General features: G+C 49.8%; 5 protein-coding genes across 5 annotated transcripts; 2 read left to right on the forward strand and 3 right to left on the reverse strand.

Annotated features, from left to right (window-relative positions):
• Positions 1-1,057: 1,057 nt before the first annotated feature.
• Positions 1,058-6,369, forward strand: aflT-5 (Efflux pump aflT; the record flags this gene model as incomplete). The annotated part of the gene is made up of 9 exons (XM_032031520.2): positions 1,058-1,080; positions 1,138-1,163; positions 1,347-1,373; positions 1,458-1,497; positions 1,587-1,776; positions 2,488-3,285; positions 3,354-3,519; positions 3,939-4,112; positions 4,820-6,369. 9 exons carry the CDS (start codon positions 1,058-1,060, stop codon positions 6,367-6,369), a joined length of 2,994 nt encoding a protein of 997 aa, XP_031888692.2.
• Positions 6,370-7,053: 684 nt separating this feature from the next.
• On the reverse strand, positions 7,054-8,893 carry mpaDE-1 (Cytochrome P450 monooxygenase mpaDE; the record flags this gene model as incomplete). The annotated part of the gene is made up of 6 exons (XM_066151020.1): positions 7,054-7,529; positions 7,586-7,989; positions 8,039-8,147; positions 8,196-8,445; positions 8,503-8,675; positions 8,728-8,893. 6 exons carry the CDS (start codon positions 8,891-8,893, stop codon positions 7,054-7,056), a joined length of 1,578 nt encoding a protein of 525 aa, XP_066009430.1.
• Positions 8,894-10,498: 1,605 nt separating this feature from the next.
• On the forward strand, positions 10,499-11,223 carry CGGC5_v002666 (uncharacterized protein; the record flags this gene model as incomplete). Its single annotated transcript, XM_032031523.2, has 4 exons — positions 10,499-10,511; positions 10,566-10,683; positions 10,730-10,794; positions 10,856-11,223. The coding sequence occupies 4 exons, from the start codon at positions 10,499-10,501 to the stop codon at positions 11,221-11,223; spliced, it is 564 nt and encodes a 187-aa protein (XP_031888897.2).
• A 563-nt stretch (positions 11,224-11,786) lies between these two features.
• On the reverse strand, positions 11,787-13,211 carry gltA-1 (Citrate synthase; the record flags this gene model as incomplete). Its single annotated transcript, XM_032031524.2, has 1 exon — positions 11,787-13,211. The coding sequence occupies one exon, from the start codon at positions 13,209-13,211 to the stop codon at positions 11,787-11,789; it is 1,425 nt and encodes a 474-aa protein (XP_031888786.2).
• A 3,138-nt stretch (positions 13,212-16,349) lies between these two features.
• FUS5-3 (Esterase FUS5) lies at positions 16,350-17,081 on the reverse strand (the record flags this gene model as incomplete). Its single annotated transcript, XM_032031525.1, has 1 exon — positions 16,350-17,081. The coding sequence occupies one exon, from the start codon at positions 17,079-17,081 to the stop codon at positions 16,350-16,352; it is 732 nt and encodes a 243-aa protein (XP_031888663.1).
• Positions 17,082-19,764: the final 2,683 nt, after the last annotated feature.

The raw sequence follows: 19,764 nt of genomic DNA on the forward strand, positions 1-19,764 counted from the left end.
CAAGAGGAAAAGAAGAGGAAGAATGAACTTGCTTCGAAAAGGAAATAGCTGGAGGTGCATTTACGCAAGATTGAAAAGCATATTCTAGAGGCTAGCGAAGGCATCGCTAATAATCTCTTTTTGTAATTCCTAGTCGAAATCGCATGCTGCTGCCTCTAACACAATAGGGTAGCTTAGGCCACTGTTAAATCCGACCAGAACAGCGTCAAGACCTGTGTCAAGCCAATCCTCATCAAGACAGGGTTGCAAGGCCCGTGACACAGCTTCAATTGCGTTAGATGTCACCAGGCACCCGTCGGGTCTTTAAGTGAAAACTGTCCGGCACGCCTGACACACTCTTTCAAATCTTTCTTTAACCGTCACCGTTTGCTTATAAATATGCCCAGCGCTTTTAGATCTACATACGTCCAAATGAACTCTTCTCACTCGCAGCAGTCCTTTCTGCCCGCATTAATAAGTGCCTAAGCGATCATGCCTGAGGCTATCAATGTATTGCAGAACAGCCTTTCATGCTCCCAACATGTATCGCTTAGGATTGAAGACCTTTTCTCAGTACGTCACAAGGTCGTCATCGTCACAGGCGGTGGGTCTGGTATTGGGAAGTGTATCGCGCAGGGATTTGCACTCAACGGGTCCCGCGTTTATATTGTTGGCCGACGGTTGGAGGTTCTGCAAGCTGCTGCCAGTGAGATAGGTGGCGACATACACGTACTGCAGGGAGACCTTGGGACTAAGGCTGGTTGCGAGAAAGTGACGGAGCAGTTGGGGGCGCACGAATCTCACGTAAGTTGAAACTTGTTTCGTTCACACCCGCATCAGTTTGGTCCTGTGTCCGTCGCTGTTAACCTGCTTCTCTCGTTCTAGGTTGACACCCTCGTCAACTGCGCTGGATTGATGACCCTCTGGAAGGTTTATGCCAAAGATCCAGATAATGGTAAGCCTACGGGACCCTGACGACATTCACGCTTCACCTTCAGTCCAGGGTAGTGGACAAGGTGAAGATTTCTATGCGAGCTGCAGCTGATTCCATTGCTGGATAGCCAACGAGGTAGAAAGCATGCTGCTCAATGGCATCGATGAGTAAGTGAATGTATCCTGGAGGATCAAGAATGTAGTGCGCTGACTGTACAAATACAGTGAAGATTTCGATGCTGCAAATCACAGTAAGCTCCCATGAATAACTTAGGATACATGTAGGGTTTACGTGACGACGGTTTCAGTTAATGTCCGCGGGGTCTACTTCATGACGACATGTTTGGTTCCGTTGCTACGGAAAGCTGCTACTCCAAACGTCTTGATCATATCGTCTTTGGCCGCTTTGACAAACCAAACGTCTGTGACATCAGTGGCGTACGATCTCTCAAAGGCTGCCGGTACGTTCCTAGAAGCTCCTTCCTCTTATCACCCTCCGCCAATTGGAATTGGTATAACTTACTGAAACAAAACATTTGACACAGAAACCAAACTTGCCCTGTTGTTGTCATCCGGCCTTCGCCCGTAAGTGTGATTCGCCTTCAGGCACCCCTACGAGTTTTGGAACCTCTTGACGAAAATTTTTGACGCAGTATTAACTCGTATCCTCATAGAATGAAGATTCGCGTGAACACAATTTGCCCCGGGATATTTCCTTCAGAGATGACGACCTTGGCATCTCACGAGCGTAAATCGCCAGTCCTCGCCGCGGACACAGACCAAGTCGGGTGGGGTCTGCATCCCGTCGCAGAGAAGACAACACTGCGATCAACCGCTGGACGCCCGGGCCGCCCCGAGGAGATGGTAGGGCCGGTTTTGCTGCTCTCAAGCGCGGCTGGTGCATATATGAACGGTGCTCGGCTCGTTATCGATGGCGGACTTCTTGTCAATGCCTTGAGCTGACTATTGAGGCTGGAATCATGCGTATGAGTAAAAATGATTTTCTCAGTTATCTACGGAGGTTTCATTATCATTATCTTAGGAGGAATAGATTCTTTTCGGAAATTGCTCGCTAGAGTCCAAATCGGAGGTTTTCCTTTGTGGCACGCCAAATTACCCGATCAGGGCATGACGATTTCTAGCAGCCGAACAGCAGATCAGCGAAAGTTATCGTTCTTTCTTTTGTTTGATGAAATAAGTTTCTCTCTTCCGTCCTTTGCTATCAAAGATAGCTTATAGGGATTACTCTTTGTTACTTCCTCTCACGCATAACACTGACTGGTGTTTGTTTCATAAGTCAAAGAACTGTCGTGCACTATGGAAAACGTTTCGTGTCCCATCCCCCAAAGAGGTGCTGTGCATTCCGTCTGGGCAACTATATCAGCTCAATCACCAATAACCCTACTTCATGTGTTACCTATTTGGCCGTACATTGCCTGCGTTACTGTTGTAGTTTGGCTGGTGGTGACGCGATTGAGTGCGGGTACAGCCAAGTGGGATTGGAAGTTTGATTGCCCCGAGGTCCCAAGAGACGGACCGAATCTTGGAACTACTCTTAGAAAAGGTCTTTTACAGGTGCGTCTTTGTATCATTGCGGCTCGTTCGGGTGGTATCGTCGATAACACGCAGAAGTACCCCGACGAGCCGTTCAAGGTTATGACGGCAGATGGCTTCGTTGTCTTCTTGCCCGCCCGTCATATTCAGGAACTTTGTATGCACCCCAGAACCGAGGTTTCCTTTGGCCACATGGTTTTGCAGTACTTCTCATCATGGGCCACGGGCTTCGGTGTGAATAACGATACTTTTCTCCGAGGCACCAAGCTGGGGCTCCTATCAACCGGTTCCCGCTTTATTGTGCCCATGATAGATGAGACAACAGCGGCCTGCTCTCGATTATTTGATGGTCGAGATCGAGCGTACAGTAATCCCGATGACGAGGGATGGACGTCAGTCAATGTCAGCTACGCCGCCGGGCAGCTTACAGCACAAATTATGGCTCGTGCATTTGTGGGCAAGTCGCTTTCTCGAGACCAGTACTGGGTCGACGGTCAAGTATCCTACTTGGCCTACGTATGGGCGGCGGCTCGGGGTATTCAACAATGGCCGAAGTGGGCGCAGCCGCTGGTATACCGCTTTGTCAAGGGCTACAGAGACTTACGGAACGAAGAGAGACGGCTCGCAGACCGTCTGAGGACCGAGTTTGAAGTGGCTAGACTAGGGAATGATCGCAGTGAAGCGGGCAAGATCCGGGAGCGGACCATGATCGACGACTTTCTGACCGTGACAGACCCAGATAACCAAGACGATATCGTGTTTCACATGACACTACAATACCAGCTAATTTTTACCGCCATACATCCAACTTCAGAAACTGTATGTTCTTCCTGTCTCGATTGCATGATTTCAAGCTCAGTTACTAATGTGGTGCTGTGGTGGTCCAGTTGTGGCAGGTCCTTTATGACATTGCACTCTACCCCGAGTACCAGGAGATTCTAAGAAACGAACTAAAGGAGGTCGATCGAACAGATGAAAGAAGTTGGCTCTCTCAGGTTCCGAAAATGGACAGTTTTATGAAGGAATCCCAGCGGCTCCACGCCGCTTCCCTAGGTAAGATGTACACGTCTTTTCAAGAGGGAGACAATACTTCTCTAACTACCTTCCCGTCCTCAGTAACTTTGACCAGAAAGGTTCTTAAACCGATGACTACTTCGTCGGGGCTTCATTTCCCAGCCGGGTCTCAAATCTCATATATGACGGACGCCGTGAATCTCGACCCTAATAGATGGTCGGATCCTGAAAAGTTCGATGGTCTAAGATTTTACAACATGAAAATGGATGTTGAAACCGGATCTCAGCAGGTAACGCTGAGCTACTCGTACTCAGGGTTGTAACATTTCCTTGCCTGTCCGCATACTTTTCCAGGCCTTGGTGAAAATAAATGGCTAACAGCGCTTTTTCTCACAATAGCCCGGGACAGTTGAACTTTGGCTACGGCGTGCAGGCGTGTTGCGGACGTCACTATGCAGGATGGCTCATCAAGATGATCCTTGCCGAGCTGGTTACTATGTTCGATCTGAAACTGGCGGAGGGTCCTGGGGAGGAGGAAGGCATGAGATGTTTTACCATCAGAAGCCAGAGGATTGGTAATCCAAAGGCCGAGATTTTAGCACGCAGACGACACGCAGATGTGGACAGGCAAGGTTAGCTCTGGTGCCAATTGGCTATTGTAAAATCTGCACGTGGGATTACGCCATGGGTTACTGCTGACCCGATGTAAATTGGGTGTGTAGCTGCCATTCGGGTGGTTTACCGTTCGGGTGATTTGTCTTAGGGTCATAGTTCCAGTATGACGGCAACGTCCTCGTGGTGTGCGTCGACACCAGGCTTTGTACATCTAAGGGGACAACAAAATCAAAAGACGTTACTTTGTATCGTAGACCAGATTCACCCTCCGCGTGGCACACTCTCAGATACAATTTGGCTACTTCAAATCAACGTGAACAATGTCTACTACAACATCGACAGAGAAAAGAGATCAATGCTGCACAAAGACGACTTGCATCGATGAGTCCCCTATCTTACCAATAGGCAGGTCAGACGTCGACAACAATGACGCCAAGAGTCTTAAAGACATGAATATGTCAGAGATAAGAACCCACAAAGAGGGAGGCAAATGGGCGTCAAACACGGTGACGATTACCGCCTTAACTTTAGGTCTATGCCTGGTATCCTTTGCGGCAGCGGTGGACAACACAATCCTCGGTATATCTCACTAGAACCATTGTGTAAAAAGCAATTGATATGTAAATCAACTTGTCTTTCAAACCCCAATGAGATGTCCAACAAAGATCCGATCTGACGCCGAGATGCATACACATAGGAACGGCCATACCGCGCATAACGACAGATTTCGACTCGCTTCAAGATGCCGGACTTTACCGTAGTGCATCTCTAGTCGCTTCGACGGCGCTTCAATTGCCGTACGGCAAAGCATACGCCCAATTCAATGTCAAGTGGATCTATCTCGGCAGCCTGGTCGTCTTCGAAGCAGGGTCTGTCCTCTGTGCCGTTGCTCCCAACTCGGGGACCCTCATCGCCGGACGTGTTGTCTCGGGCGTGGGTGCGGCAGCGCTTTACTCAGGCGCCATCAACATGGTTGCGATGACGGTAAGCCCGCAGAGGGCCCCGGCACTTTTTGGTATCGTATCTGGTATGGTCGGTCTGGCGTCTCTGGTTGGTCCGCCCTTGGGGGGTGCCTTCACCGATGCACCGAAACTGACTTGGCGATGGTGCTTCTGGATAAACGTGCCGCTCGGCGGCGTCGCCGCCATATTCATTTCGGCCGTGTTTCGACCTCCTCAAAGACAGTCGTCGCTTCCGGCTCAGCCAGACACAGAAATGCAGACAGTTGGCGATGCAGATGAAGGATATGAAGGCAAACGCACACCAACGAGTGCCCCTCCTGGCTCATTAAACAACCGGGGCTTGACACCAGCCTCATCTGCAGTCCTCCCCATGATAAGGCGAATGCAGAAGATGGATCCGTTGGGCACCGCTCTCCTTGTCCCGGCCATGGTCAGCCTGCTTCTGGCCCTCCAATGGGGCGGGACAAAGTACACCTGGTCGGACGGGCGGGTCTGGGGCTGCCTGGTCTGTTCGGCCGTTCTCACGGGCGCCTTCGTCGTCTCATTGCGGTTCAACGGCGATGACGCCATAATCCCTCCCCGTCTTCTCCGCGATCGCGCGGTCGTGGGCGGCATGCTGCTAATAACTTGGCTTTCGGCAGCCATGTTCACCCACGTCTTCTTCCTGCCATTCTACTTCCAAGTCGTCCAGGGCATGAGCGCCACGGCCTCGGGCCTACGCACCCTCGCCTATGTTGGGGCTATGGCCTTGGCCGGGGTGGGCGCCGGCGGCGCCATGTCTTCCCGGAGCAGCGACGGCGGTGTCGGCTTGTCAGACCATAGGCCGTATGCCTGGGTCGGCGCCGGCCTCTTTGTCATCGGAGCGGGCTTGATGCACATGCTGACCGTCAGCTCAGGATTGGGCATGGTGGTGGGCTTTCAGTTGCTGTCAGGTGCCGCGCTGGGTGTCGTCTGGCAGGTTCCCTATGTCGCCGTTCAGTGGTCAGAGAAAATCGGCAAACGACAGGATGACCGTGCCATCGCGAACGCGCTCATTGCCTTCTCTAACTCCCTGGGTGCGGCCTTAGGCATCTCTATCGCGCAGACCATATTTGCAACAACACTCGCTAAGGGGCTTGCGGGCCTCCCGGGGTTAGATCCTAGCCATGCGGATGCTCTGGCAAAGGCCGGCCAGGCTGCCCAACTGGGTTCTCTTTCCCCAGAGCTTCTCGCTGCTGTGTTGCAAATCTTTAACCACGCCATTACATCCACCTTTACTTTTGCTGCGACTGCTGCAGGAGTTGCCTTCTTATGTTGTTTTATATTCCCTTAGCGGTTTACCTCTTGGATTGTATTTCGGTATTGTTATTGATACATACTGCACAGTGAAGACCGGGCTTTGAAGGGATGCGACCCCACGACCCTCAATATAAGCAAGGCCTCGTAAATCAGACATTACAGTTGGCTGTCTAGTAGTGTGCATTATGGTTAGCTATAATGTTAACGTCTCCAAACAGAAGCTGGAGAATTACGCTCCACTGAAAGTACCCTAGACTCTAGTGCATAACCAAGGTCCATTTGCCGCCGGAGGGAGGCACAGCCTCAAGACTCGGTCGGGTTAGATGACAGTCCTATGCAAACGTTGCTTCGGACGGTTCCCTTGGACTGGATGTTGTGGTTTCTGGGTTGCCAGACACGGCAAAACTCTCAGCGGGATAAGGCCCGTGACAAGCCATGGTCTGATTGTGAAGGGTCAAGTCTCGTAAACCTTTGGTCGTTGATTGCCAATAGATCATATAATTCTCCAAGTAGACATGTCATCGCTGTGAGTGGCCGTATTGGTGCATTGGCGCGCGATCACGATCCCTACGAAACTCACTCGAATGCCCAGAGTTGACATTTGTTTGATTTTGGCTGTTTACATCGCGATCGGAATTAATTTTCATATCCTTCACGTCTAAGGTATCTAGCAACAACAAATTACAACCCAAGAACCCAGGCAGCTCATCCGAAAGACTCAACACGATCCTTGGTCCCGCTTCTTCAAATGACAAATCAAGCCCCTCTGCCTCGGGAACCAACTACCCGTGACTTTCCAAGGGCGGTTGAGATCGACAAGTGAGATTTCATACCTGCGGATCAATGTTGCCACAATCTTGTAAACTTCTAGATGAGCAAGATTTCTCCCAATACAGACTCGCGACCCACCACCAAAGGTCAAGTCCGACGCGTTGTACAAACGTAGTCTTGTCTTATAGGCTGCGTCGCTCTCATCTTCATTCTGCAACCAGCGCTCTGGCCGGTAGGTATCCGCATCGTCGCCCCAGATACTTTTGTTTCTACCAATAACATAGGGATTTATACCAACAGCTACGTTCGCCGGAACGTGGGTGCCATCCGGAAGGTCCAGGCCGCCGTCAGGCACATACCGCTCAAGTAACATGCAGACCCCAGGGTGCATTCGCATGGCCTCGCGAATGACGGCTTCGAGGTCTGTTAAATGTTCATTAGCTTTGGCTCATGTATAAAGCTGTAAGCGGTTTACTGACATGGCAGCGCGCGTGCTGAGCTGTACGAAGCAACATCAGACAGCTCTCCTGAGAGAATCTCTTGTTCCAAGTGTCGGTAAACGAGGGGTTGATGAAGCGCGTGCCAAAAAATTGCTCGAATGGTGATCGCAGTTGTGTCAGCGCCGGCGAGCAAGTTGACGAGGAGGTACCCCATGATGATGCCATCGTTTACAAGTTCAGGATGTGCCTGCTTAGATTCAATGAAGTGCTGCAGGAAGTCGGGAACGTTGGGGTCGTAATTAGGATCTTTGCCTTGGAGGCGAGATACTAGGTGTTCGAGAGAAATGCGTGTAATGTTTGCTAGGTTCGGAGGGCCGATTCTCATAACAGGATTCTTGTCGAGAAGGAAGTCCAGAAACGGCATTTGCCCCACAGCAGCGAAGCTATTCACAAGTCAGTGTCTTGATTGTTGCCAAAACACATTCAACGCACTAGTCAAGAGCTTTGTCGGCAATGGAAATTGTGCCGTCATAATCGCATCCCTCGTCCATGTAGCCAAATCGCTGGCTAAAAGAAGCAGCGCCATTCGCATCCCAAGAGTCTACTTTGTCTTAGCTCGAGTACTGCCACGCCAATCGAGTCAACTTACAAAACCCGATCCACTCGCCAAGATCACACGCTGTCGGCTTGGAGGTGGTCATGAATCGCTTTTCCAAGTGGTCACAAAAGTCACCGATCAAGGTATCAAATAGTGGCTCGATTCCCATGACGCTACTCTGGGAGTAGTACTTGACAATTGGACGCTTCATCCGTGCATGCTCAGCTTGGTCTGTGGTACTGAACAGGTGGTAGGTAACTCTGCCGTCGATGATAGCGCTGTTGTTGTGGTAAAACTCGGTCTTGCTCATGGTGTGAGCCAGAATGTTTGCCGGAAGCGGTAGGGGAACAACGCGTACCTTCTTCCATTTCCCATCCGTGCCATAGAGGGTCTTGATGAGCTCTGGAAAGTCAAGGTCCAGAGTATTTGGGCCGATGCGAACAACGGCTCCATACTTGTCGTGAAGCTCTTTGATCTTGACATGATAACTTCCTGTTCGAACAACAGATAGTCGCCACAAATTTGTCCAGGCTGTGCGTGTTAAGAAACATTCGCGATAACTGATAATTGATGATATACGTACCGGCTAAACCTGGCCCAGGATATTGTCTAAGGGGGGAGGTGAAGTAGGCAGTCACCCACCACCCTACGATGGCCAATATGGGAGCAACGACAATGGCAACGGCAAGGGCCGTCCCGTCCCAAGGTCGAAAAAGCCCAGCGGGGTAATTCAAGTAAGTCACGCCCATGTTTGTTTTTCCAACAAAACAGCGGGCGAAAGTAATATGAGTTCCGGTAACTTCAAGCGTCCTCAATGCTGAGTCTTCAGTGCCGAGAAAAAGTTGTGGTTTACATGTCCTAGGGTGAGAAATCATTGGTCTTTTTTTATAATTTATTGAAACAGTGCAATTGTTCACAGTGATTGACTTGAGCCTGATTGGTCGCCCGCTTGGCAAGGCAAGGATGAGATAATGGTGGGTCTACGTCGATGCGTTGGAACTTCTGTTCCCTTCCTCTGCCCTGGGGGCTGAAATCAGCCTCCGCTTAGATGTTGCCCTATGTTGGGACGGGGGTAGACTGGTAAACCGTTTAACCGCAGTCGCAAGCAAACTGCGATATATATACTCAATTCGGTAACGCGAGTCCGAGATCTCCATATTTTTGCATGCACGTTAGGCATTCGAAGAGTTTCACTGCAAGATCAGCAGCTGAAAGACCAATTATTATTCGCTGTGCTTGCGGGCTAGGGCCGCATCTCGTACTTGGAATCTTACCGTTCGTTGGTATTCGACAATGAAAGTTGTGTAATTGGCTGAACCCCCACCCCCTAGAGATGGCGAGCAAGTCAGCCCGGGGTTTTTCGAATGCCTGTCAATTAGCAGGAGCCACTGCTGTGTTTTAGGCAAACGCAACGGTATGGAGCAAGTCCGAGAAGACTAGCATCGCGCTTTAGGTAATTCGAGGAGGCTATGGCGATCATCTCGCCGAGCTCTGAGGGACCGTCAAGACTCATTCAATCTCGAAACATGCCTGCTAACGGTTCATCAAATCCGCTTCCCTTCACTGCCACTTGAAAGCGAAACTGGTCTGACATAATCCTGGCGACGGATGATTTCGACAAGACTTTATTTGGAGGCTCGCCCACAGCGGATGTCGCAATGTTTCTACCTCTCTCGATCATATCCAAATATTCTTTGACGTCTCCAATACCAACCCTCTCCCAATCAGCGCTCAGTAGCCACGAAGAAATCGACGACTACTCTTCTCGTAGAAACCCGGTCAAGCGTGACAAAAATGCCGTTGGGGGGTTCCGGTCCTTGGGCTATTGCAACTATGTGGTGTTTGACTGCATTGACGTTGGCCTTCGTGATTGTACGCACGTACACACGAGTGGTAATTGTCGAGGCTTACGGGGTAGACGACCATGTTTACAACCTCGCTTTTGTATGGTGCCTTTACGTCCGAATCTTGCCCATTCGTGCTGACATGCGTTACAGGCGTTTCTCGTATTCTACACCATATTCACAACCATATCAGCAACTTATGGCTTTGGTCAAAGTATAGACGACATATCTGATCCCGACAGCATTGTTGATGCAATTCTTTTCGAAGCGATAGGACAAACGTTTGCTGTCGTCGGCATGGCTATCGCAAAGTGGTCGTTGGGCCTGTTTCTTCTCCGCTTAGTAAACAAAGTATGGCACAAGATCGCAATTTGGATATCGATGGGCCTTCTCATGGGTGCATCCATCTCAACTTGCTTCGTTTTCTGGTTGCAGTGTACACCACCGCGGTATTTATGGGACCGTCGGATACCCGGAGGATACTGTCAGATTAACTCAACACCAGTTTCAATGCTCCTTTGTAGTAAGTCTTACTGGGGCAAACGTTCTTTCGGGGCGGCTTGTTGACGATATTCAGTCCTATGCGTCGTCGTCGACTTCTTTTATGCGGTATTCCCGTGGAGCTTCATATGGGGTTTGCAGATGAACACACGCGAAAAGATTGTCATTTTGGCTAGTCTTAGCCTTGGAGTATTGTGAGAGAACCATTCCTGTAAGACGCCTTGTCTAATCATGCTTCAGCGCCGGCGCATGTGGAATCAAGCGAACGATCGAAGTGCCTGCACTTTCAAGTTCCGACTACCTGAGTAGATTCTCCTTGCCACCTCCCTTCGCTACCGCGCTGCAGCAGCTACTAAAGGGTTGCAGAGGACACCGTGGGCCTTATTGTTTGGTCAGCTGCTGAGATAGCAGTCACAATGATCTGCATCGGCATCCCCGTCTGCCGGCCGCTTTACAAGCAGTACTTGGACAGATTGACCTCGTCAGATACCGGTCAATCCCATGAACGCAGTCACGGCGGCTCATACGGTTTGAGAACATTCGGTGGGACAAGTATGCGACCTGGACTGGGCAGGGACGAGGGGTCGGATGGGGTCGGCTCCATCACAAAGGCGGAACGAAAGACTGGGCGTGGCGGTCGTTTTTCGAGACCTTCCTCCGTGGGCTCAAAGCCTGTGAGTGGGGACAATCAGAGTGACGAGGAGATCCTAGGCCCAGAGTTCCAACGAGGTTAAATGACCGCATAACACCCAAAAGACGGGAACACGGCTGTTAACGGGCGGCCTCGTTTCTCCCATGCAACACTCAAATCGATGCTCTCTATCTTCCACAGCAAACATAAATTGATGTATTTTGGGGAGTCTGGCAAGCTCTGCTCATCTTGTGCTCATGGTGGGGTCTTATCGCATGCCTGTTCTCTGGCCTTACCTCGGACTGTGGAACGCCGGAGAGGACAAGGGTCCATACGGAACCCCGGGTTGCGCCCCGACCCTAGAACATCAAGAATTCCGTCGCCCCAGTGCCGTATGTCACATCTCGCAAAAAGATAAGAGGGGAATGGCGGGGAAGCAATCAGTGAATCCCCGACATGCCCCATTCGCTTGCGCAAGGAATGGGTTGGATCACGCTTAGTCCACACGTTGTTACCTGCGCTACCTTGACCGCACTGCAGAGCATTTTCCAAAGACAGTCGATGATTTCGCGATATTTTTAAATTGTTTCCACACATGCCGAGGGCCTGTTACTGCGGAACTTGAGAAAGGCTCACATTTGGTGTGTCACCTGTTTTGCTGTCTTTCTAAGTCTTCACGGTCGGCGACAACACTTTGCCTGTGAAAATTTGTTTGGGCCGCCAAAGTGCGGGGCCTCTCTCCAGCATTGCCTCCCGCCAGTGCGCTAGTACACCTGCCGCACGTGAGAGACTAGCCATGGCGACAATAATATCGGTCTCAAAGCCCATGGCAGTATACAGGAAGCACCCGTACAAGTCGGCGTTTGCTTTGAGGTTGCGGCTGGTAAAGTACTCGTCATCGTTTGCGACCCGGTCGATCTCCAATGCGACGGCCAGCATTGGATTCGACTCTACCTTATCCCTGTGCTGGTCGATCATCCGGTGAATGAGCTTTACGCGGGGGTCGACGGTTTTGTATATGCGATGCCCATATCCATAGAGACGTTGTTTGTTCGTTTTTACGGCCGTGATGAGACTGTACACCTCGTTGGGTGTTTTGATCTTTTCGAACGTCTTGTATGCCAGATCGATGGCGCCGCCGTGCAGTGGTCCATATCCGGAAACAATTGCCGAAATGCAACATGATAAAGGGTCCGTTAAAGTCGAAGCCGCGTGCAAGAATGCGGCTGTTGAGTTGGTCATTCCGTGGTCGGCGTAGAGAATCCATAGCTTTTCTAAGCACCTCTGGATCCCCACGTCAGGCAGAACACTGCTTCGTTTGTCTCGGAACCCCATCATGCGCACGACATTCGCAACGAAGGAGTCGCTAGGGTGAGCTGGCGTTAGGTCTTTGCCTCGTTTGTGACAATAAACGAGTGCAACGACGGTAGCTAGCGCTGACATGCATCTAATAATGGCCGCGTCAACCTGGCCCGCACGTCCTAAGTAAGCCGGCCTAGCAGAACCCATTATGCTGATGGCCCCTTCATCCTGGCTTGCATAAGCCGCAATGCCAGCAATCATCATCGTGCTGGTTGACGAATCTCTTGAGAAAGAGGCAATGGTCTGAACCACATGTTCCGGCGGAACGCAGCTTGCTGCAAGCTTCCGTTGAAAATGCTCTTTCTCTGGTTTGTCGGGTAACTTCCCCCAGATAAGTAGGTAAATTACTTCCTCATAGTCATGGTTCTCAAAAAGATACTCAATGGAAAACTGGCGGTATTGGATGTAGCCCCGCTGACCATCGATGAAGGTGATATTTGACTTGATGCAGGCCGTGTTGAGATACCCAGGGTCAAAAACCCGCAAACCAGACTGGCTCTGATGAGAAGGGTCAACAATGCGCCCAACATCCACGGCATCGATAGCGTTCTGAGTGATGGGAATCAGATACTGGAGATCTGTGCGATTATCTCTGACCGTCAGCGTGCCAGATGATATGTCGGTGATGGGCTGCAAGAAATGTCCGGGAAGTTGTAGTAAAGTCCATGTATTGTTTCCGAGACGTGATAGGATGTGTAGTCCAGCAGTCGCAACACTGAGAGACTGCATGGCTACTTGACGGACACAGAGAAAAACCATTGTGGTTATCACCCTGCCAACGTACCAAGCAAAATCCAAGTAACCAGAGATGTTCTTGCCCATTCTGAAGGCAATGCCCAGTATCTGCAAAAGGTACGACAGCAAGCATATCGTGAGAGTTCTGGATGCCATGATCGTTCTTGTTCGATATCAATGAATTGAAAGAAAGAAAGTTGTACCTTGAATAGTTCCGGGATGCAATCCAGTGCACCTGCTGATATAACCAATCTCTTCCCTCGACCCCCAAGTGGCCTCTTGGTAATCAGCTTCGATATTTGATTTATGAGTCCACTTTCTAAGAAATAATGTATGCAGACTCTGCGCAAGCAAGCACGAGAATGCATCATATCGCCACCGTTTTGGAAAAATGTATGTGGTATTGCGTACGCCGTGGATCAAATACGTCGTACGATGCGTTGGCATGCACTCACACCTTCTCATTGAGGACAGGTCTGGCCAGACGGCCGCATGATAGGTACACTTAAATGGCGCAAAACGAGACTTCGAGCTGGGTGCAGCACATAGCTGTCAGACCATCTTGCACGCGAGATTCCGAAAAAGCAAATGATGTTTAGGGGTGCAGTCCATTGGCCGATGCCTAAAGTCGTGATTGGAGCGCAAAACGTTGAGGACGTGAGACTCCACGCATGTGCGTCTTGAAATCGCCGCCCACCTTCACCACAGACCCTCCGAGATCAATGTTGATCAGACGCAGCACTGTGATGTACGGAGAAGTTCTGACCTCTGATTACGCCAGGCTTTATGCCGTGATTCATTGGTGTTCCTTCCGACGGCGATCAGCCGTCAGTTACTCGCCAGTGCCGAAGCTACTATGACACGGTTATCGCAAATATGGAAACTCAGAGTCAGTATGAAAGCTAAAATTGGAAAATCAAACAATGACTAAGAGACTAAGGTTTGGGGCGTTCCTCGCATTACTGGTTGTATCCACCATGCACCCCTCGGGCCGTTTTGAAGATCCCATAAGCTGAATGAATCAATTGATTTCACCCGAACTGTATGTTACGGGGATATTCAAGAAGGTTACGGGGTTTGAGATTTGCACGACATGAATGATCACCTATTGTGCTTTGTGCAGTTAATCTCTGCATTGGACCTCCCGAATTCTACTCACTGTGGCCCATCTCACGACACAGATCGCCCATACCAAATATGAACACTTTACAAAGCACCAACATTTCGGTACCGAATGATGCTGTTAGCAGCAAGATTTTGGGTGTGTTGCGGACTGCGGGGATTTTGTCAACTTCTGGGGCTGCAATGGCTGCTTTTCTAGCTGGTACTTTGGCCGCTTTATCGATCGTCAAGTTTCTATGGCGAATTGGCCAACGTCCAACAATGCATGTCCCGTTGGCTTCACCACCAGATGCTGCCCTTTACGACTTTGGACGACTTTTATCGAAAGGCTACTTTGAGAACCCCCAAGGCCCTTACAAAATCGTCGGGCCAAAGTCAGACCTCGTTCTGCTGCCAGCATCCTACGCCAATGATCTGGCAGCGCAACCAAGAAATAAGCTCAGCTTTGGAGCCGCAATTCATGACTTCTGGGTGTCAAGACACACAACATGGCGGTACTATCTAGACGACGAGACAGGCCGGCAGACGCTGATGGGGAGCCTGAAACGAGACGGTGCGCACATTATCCCTGTGTTGGATGAAGAGATCAGCCTAGCAATGGACAACTGGGAACAGCGGGGGTTCCAATCAATCAACAAAACTCTGGAAACAAGGAAACAACTTCATGATGGGTGGATTTCAGTTGAAATCAACCCATCGTTTCGGCCTCTTGTCAATCAGGCATTCGGCCGTGTTTTGGTTGACGCACCATTGTGCCGGGATCCAGGCTGGCTTGACCATGCCAACGGCTTAGGCCTCAAAATGATGTTGGCGGCGCGTGATCTACGCACGATTCCTGATTGTTTGCGGCCTCTGGCGAAACAATTTCTACCGACTTATCGTTCGCTCATGACAGCTAGAAGAGAGCTAGCGTCTCGAATTGACCCTCTTGTCCAGAGACGATTATCCTGCAGGAATATGCACGACGACCGGCACCATGATATGATTGAATATCAGTTGAATCACTCCGCCGGGTGGCGAGGGGTCGATATTAACTTTCAGACAGGTCAGATCTTCGACAATGTTTTTGCTGGTGATAGTACGTTTTCCCGTTGATCCAATATCTGATAAAGAGGTGACGAATTTGCAAACTGATATGGTGTGCTGCTTCCAGATCAGATAGTCAACGCGGTAAGGCTACTGCAATTATCAACAACGAGCCAAGCAGTAATTGACTACTGACCTTGTGCAAATTTGCAGTTGATGCAATGTATCTACGACCTTGCAACCTACCCAGAATATCAAAAGCCGCTTCGTGAGGAAATACGAACGATGCTCTCCAACGGCGCCACGTTGTCACTCCAAAACATAGGAATGCTACGCAAAGTAGACAGCTTCATGAAGGAAGTTCTTCGATTGAGCCCAGGAACGCTGGGTAAGTCCGAGGATTCACCCTCCTAATTTTCAGAGACTTTCTGCCAATACGAAGTCTGTCATGAGCTAATCACACCTTAATAATACAGTGGTAATGGCTCGCAAGGCCCTAGTTGAAGTTAAGTTGTCCGATGGACTTACAATTCCCCGTGGAGTTACAGTGGCAATGCCATCGTATGCGCTCAACCATGATCCCAACATATACGGATCTGACGCCACTGAGTTCAAACCCTTTCGTTTCTTAGATATACCAGACGCGCCGTCTTCATCGTTGGCATTTGAGTCAATCTCGGGGCCAGGACTGGACTTCGGACGTGGCAAAGCTTCATGCCCCGGTCGATACATTGCTTTGTGGACAATGAAGGTTATCCTGGCTCGTTTCATCCAGAGATACGAAGTCAGACTGCAAGACGGTACGCAACGCCCAGTCAATATTGAAGCTGGTGTACACAAGATCGCAAATCTGGAAGGAAATATTTTGATTCGGCTGGCACCATGAATATGATCTATCTTGCATATGATGTATAAGACTCTATTGGAGCAAGCTACATGGTGACTATGAGTCAAGTAGATTTTATACATTCGGCATGAGATATATTACAGCGATGCTGTTACACGCGCCAACTTGCAGATTGCTGTGGAAATCTTTTCAACTTGTGCTTCCTCCGCCGGAACCTTGTGTTCGTTGTTGAACTCAAACAAGGTGATTGAATCATTCCCAAAGCATCCAATCAACCGCCTGCTTTCTGCTTGCCATCGGTCGTTTGTTCCAACCACCGCTACGGTGGGCGTCGTGATGGAAGCTGCATGAGGAATCTTGGACACCTCTGAGAGCGGCAAAGGCATCCCAGTTCCGTTAATAAGGATGCCAAACTTGAAGTGCAGCCATACTGGAGTTGCCTTTTGCTCATTTTCCTGTGCGGCAAGAATTCCAGCGACCACACCGGCTGAAGAAGAGAATCCGAGAATGCCAGCAAAGGTGTTTTTACCGCCTCCGTCGATGTTTGAATCAACATCGCCAAATTCGTACCGCAGGTCATCAAGAGCGTCGATGACACCCCGGCCACGGTCGAGTCTTTCGTCAACATCGCAGCACTGGCTCACATCGTCTTGTTCGTAGAAGTCTGGACTCCAACGATAGAAAGGTCCACAGTCGTCGAAGAACGGCGAAACACCGTATCCCGGTAGACATTCGAATGGACCGGTCACGTAAACCAAGTCAATGCCCTGAAGATCGAGTGCGCGGCGTAAATGACGTGTCTGTGCTGCGAAGATCGTGGCATTGGTACCGTCACCGTGGAGGCAGAGAATACGTATCCGGGATGGCATAGTGTATTGGTCGGCTGGTTTTCTTCTTCTTTCCATGTGTTGGGCGTATCGCCATACCTAAACAGCGCCAATTTCTCGTGTCTATCGCATGGACATACTTTTATGTTCTGGTTGCGGCCAGTATTTAGTTCACTCTCCTCGTCGTCTCAAACTCCCATTGGGCTAAAAGTCCATCACATCGGGCTGAATCTAGAACGCACAGCCAGCGTAGTGTCGTGCGACACAACCGCCCGATATGTATTAAAATGGCCCGATGGCTTATAATTTTGGTGTTGGATGGGGGTCATCCAACAACGTCGCCAAATGAAACAACCGAAACGCCTGTGTCATGCGAGAAGAGAACGCAGCTCCCAGACGTCTGATAGCTCATTTCTAGCCGATCGCTTACCACAGTCGTACAAGCCAACTAAAACAATGCACTGCGAAACATAATGAGTTGTGGGATTTGATGGATTATCACTTCACTCACAGAAGAGCTCAAATCTTTATTCTGGACTGCTCAAAACTACCCGAAAACCGTAAAACACTTCAGAGCAGACATGCAAACATTTATGCACCTCAAGCGCTCTACCAGGGAGAAAGTTCAACAGTTAGTGGAGAATCTACCAAGAGAGTGACGTATTCCCGTGTTCTAATCATTCCGTCTCGAATAGCTGTTGGGCGGAAGTTGTGAACAATGGTAGCGATTGCGAGGCGTTGTGTTGCAAGGGTTAAGCTAAATTTGAGTTAGAAGAGTCAACGGAGATATGGTATATCACCTGTCTTGTTATACTTTTGCCCTATGCATTGCCTAGTTCCTCTTGAGAACGGCTGAAGATGGGCTTCCATCTCGCTGGTGTCGCTTGCAATTAGCCAACGCGATGGATCGTAGTGCTCAGGATTGGGAAACACAGTCTGATTGTAGCATCCGTAATACGCGGAAGTGGCAACGACTGACTGTTTGTGATTTCGCAAGGTCAGCGAGGCCCATCGTTGGGACTGCCCTTATTCGCTTACCCCTGCCGGGAACCATGTGTCACGGTACGTCCACCCACCCTTGGGCACGATTCGAGGCATGTGACCACGAATCGGACAAGAGATTCGCAAGCCTTCCTTCAACACCGCATTGAGGAGTGGTAGTTGGGCAAGACTTTCAAGTCGAGGACAGCCGTCACACATCGTCATCACAGGTTTTAGTTCGTCCTGTAGTTCAACCCAAAGATCAGCACGCCTGGCGAGATGATGAATTCCGACGGACAAAGCTGCAGCGGTGGTGTCGGCGCCTATTTGGTCAGCATTGATTCTGGTTAGTCTATGTAAATTCGGACAGTCTCGGTGAACTATTACAGATAATGTTGATCATTTTCCAAATGTTTTTCATTCAATTCAAGATGGAAATCTCACCAGCTGCAAGGATGACAATGCCATCAGAAATGATCTGGCCATCTGAGGGCTTAAAACCCCGCTTTTGCTGCCATGCCTCTGATGCAAGGTTGCTGAAAACAGAGCCGTCGACATTTGAGTCGTTTGCCTCAGTCCTTCTTCTCCTTGTGGCTTCGAGAGCCTGCTGCGCATACTTCATACCATCAGCATCACCATCGCCGAGACATTGAGAAGCATCGTCTAGACGCATGACGGTTCTGAAGTACATGAATCAGATGGAAAGCGAGCCTTACTTGACCAAGCAGCTTGTTCGGAACCAGTTTAGGTACCAAAGGCGCTATGTATGGTATGAGACGCCGTAAAAAGGGAATGTGCTGAAACTTTGAGTCCATTACTATTAGCAACCGAGGTCTTCCCGTAATCAGCCAAGAAGCTAGCGGAAATATTTTCTTACGAATATCACACTTTCCGCTGCCACATCGAAGACTTCAAACAAGTCTGAATGGAAGCTTTTCAGGCTATAGGCACATTGACCAAATGTCCACTCCGTCACCACGTCCAGTGACAAACTGCGGAACATCTTTGTCAAGCATACCTCAGCGGTTTGGGGGTGCTTGGGCTTCTCGTCGTTCGAATTGATTTGCCCCATGTTGCGATTTATTGCTTCAATCATTAGACAGCATTTCTCCCAAAGCATATTTTGAGCATCGACGCCTGTGATCCGAGCGTGAGAAAAGGCTGGAGCTATTAGACGAAGATGCGCAGCGTGAACTTCGTGATCCAGTTCTGTGAAAATGCTGTACGCTTTGGAACTTTGGAATGCTTTATAATGGTAGTGTGGCTTTAGCCATGGATTCGTCTGGGAATATATTATATTGTTTGCTTTGACGTCGTCGATGGAGACCTCATTGGGCGAGATGCGGACAAGAGGGCCTGCACCATGTCAGACAGAACACTCTCTCATAGCTTGAATATGTCTGGAGGACCGTGATCTCACCGAACTTTGCATGTAAGTCCCGGATATGGCGGTGGGGATTCCCAGAGTAATCCCAATAGAAAAGCCAAAGCCGGCTAACCTTTGCGGCGAAGGGTCCTGGAATACCTTTGAGGGGATGGAGAAGGATGTTGTAGAAGCTTAGACATCCTGCGTACAAGACTAGGCTCCCAAACAATAACAGCGCGAAAGTTTTCAGGGCGTGGGTAATCATAATGGTGAGATTGCTGTGTTGATCTTGTGTTGACCTGTGTTGTCTCAGGTTCAGAACGATTACAACTCAATCATAGCCAGGAAAGCTGATTTCATAGTGATGTGACAGGTCTC

This window comes from Colletotrichum fructicola, assembly GCF_000319635.2.
Source record: "Colletotrichum fructicola Nara gc5 chromosome Unknown KSG_Nara_v1_contig02, whole genome shotgun sequence".
In the NCBI taxonomy this organism is placed as follows: Eukaryota; Fungi; Ascomycota; class Sordariomycetes; order Glomerellales; family Glomerellaceae; genus Colletotrichum; species Colletotrichum fructicola.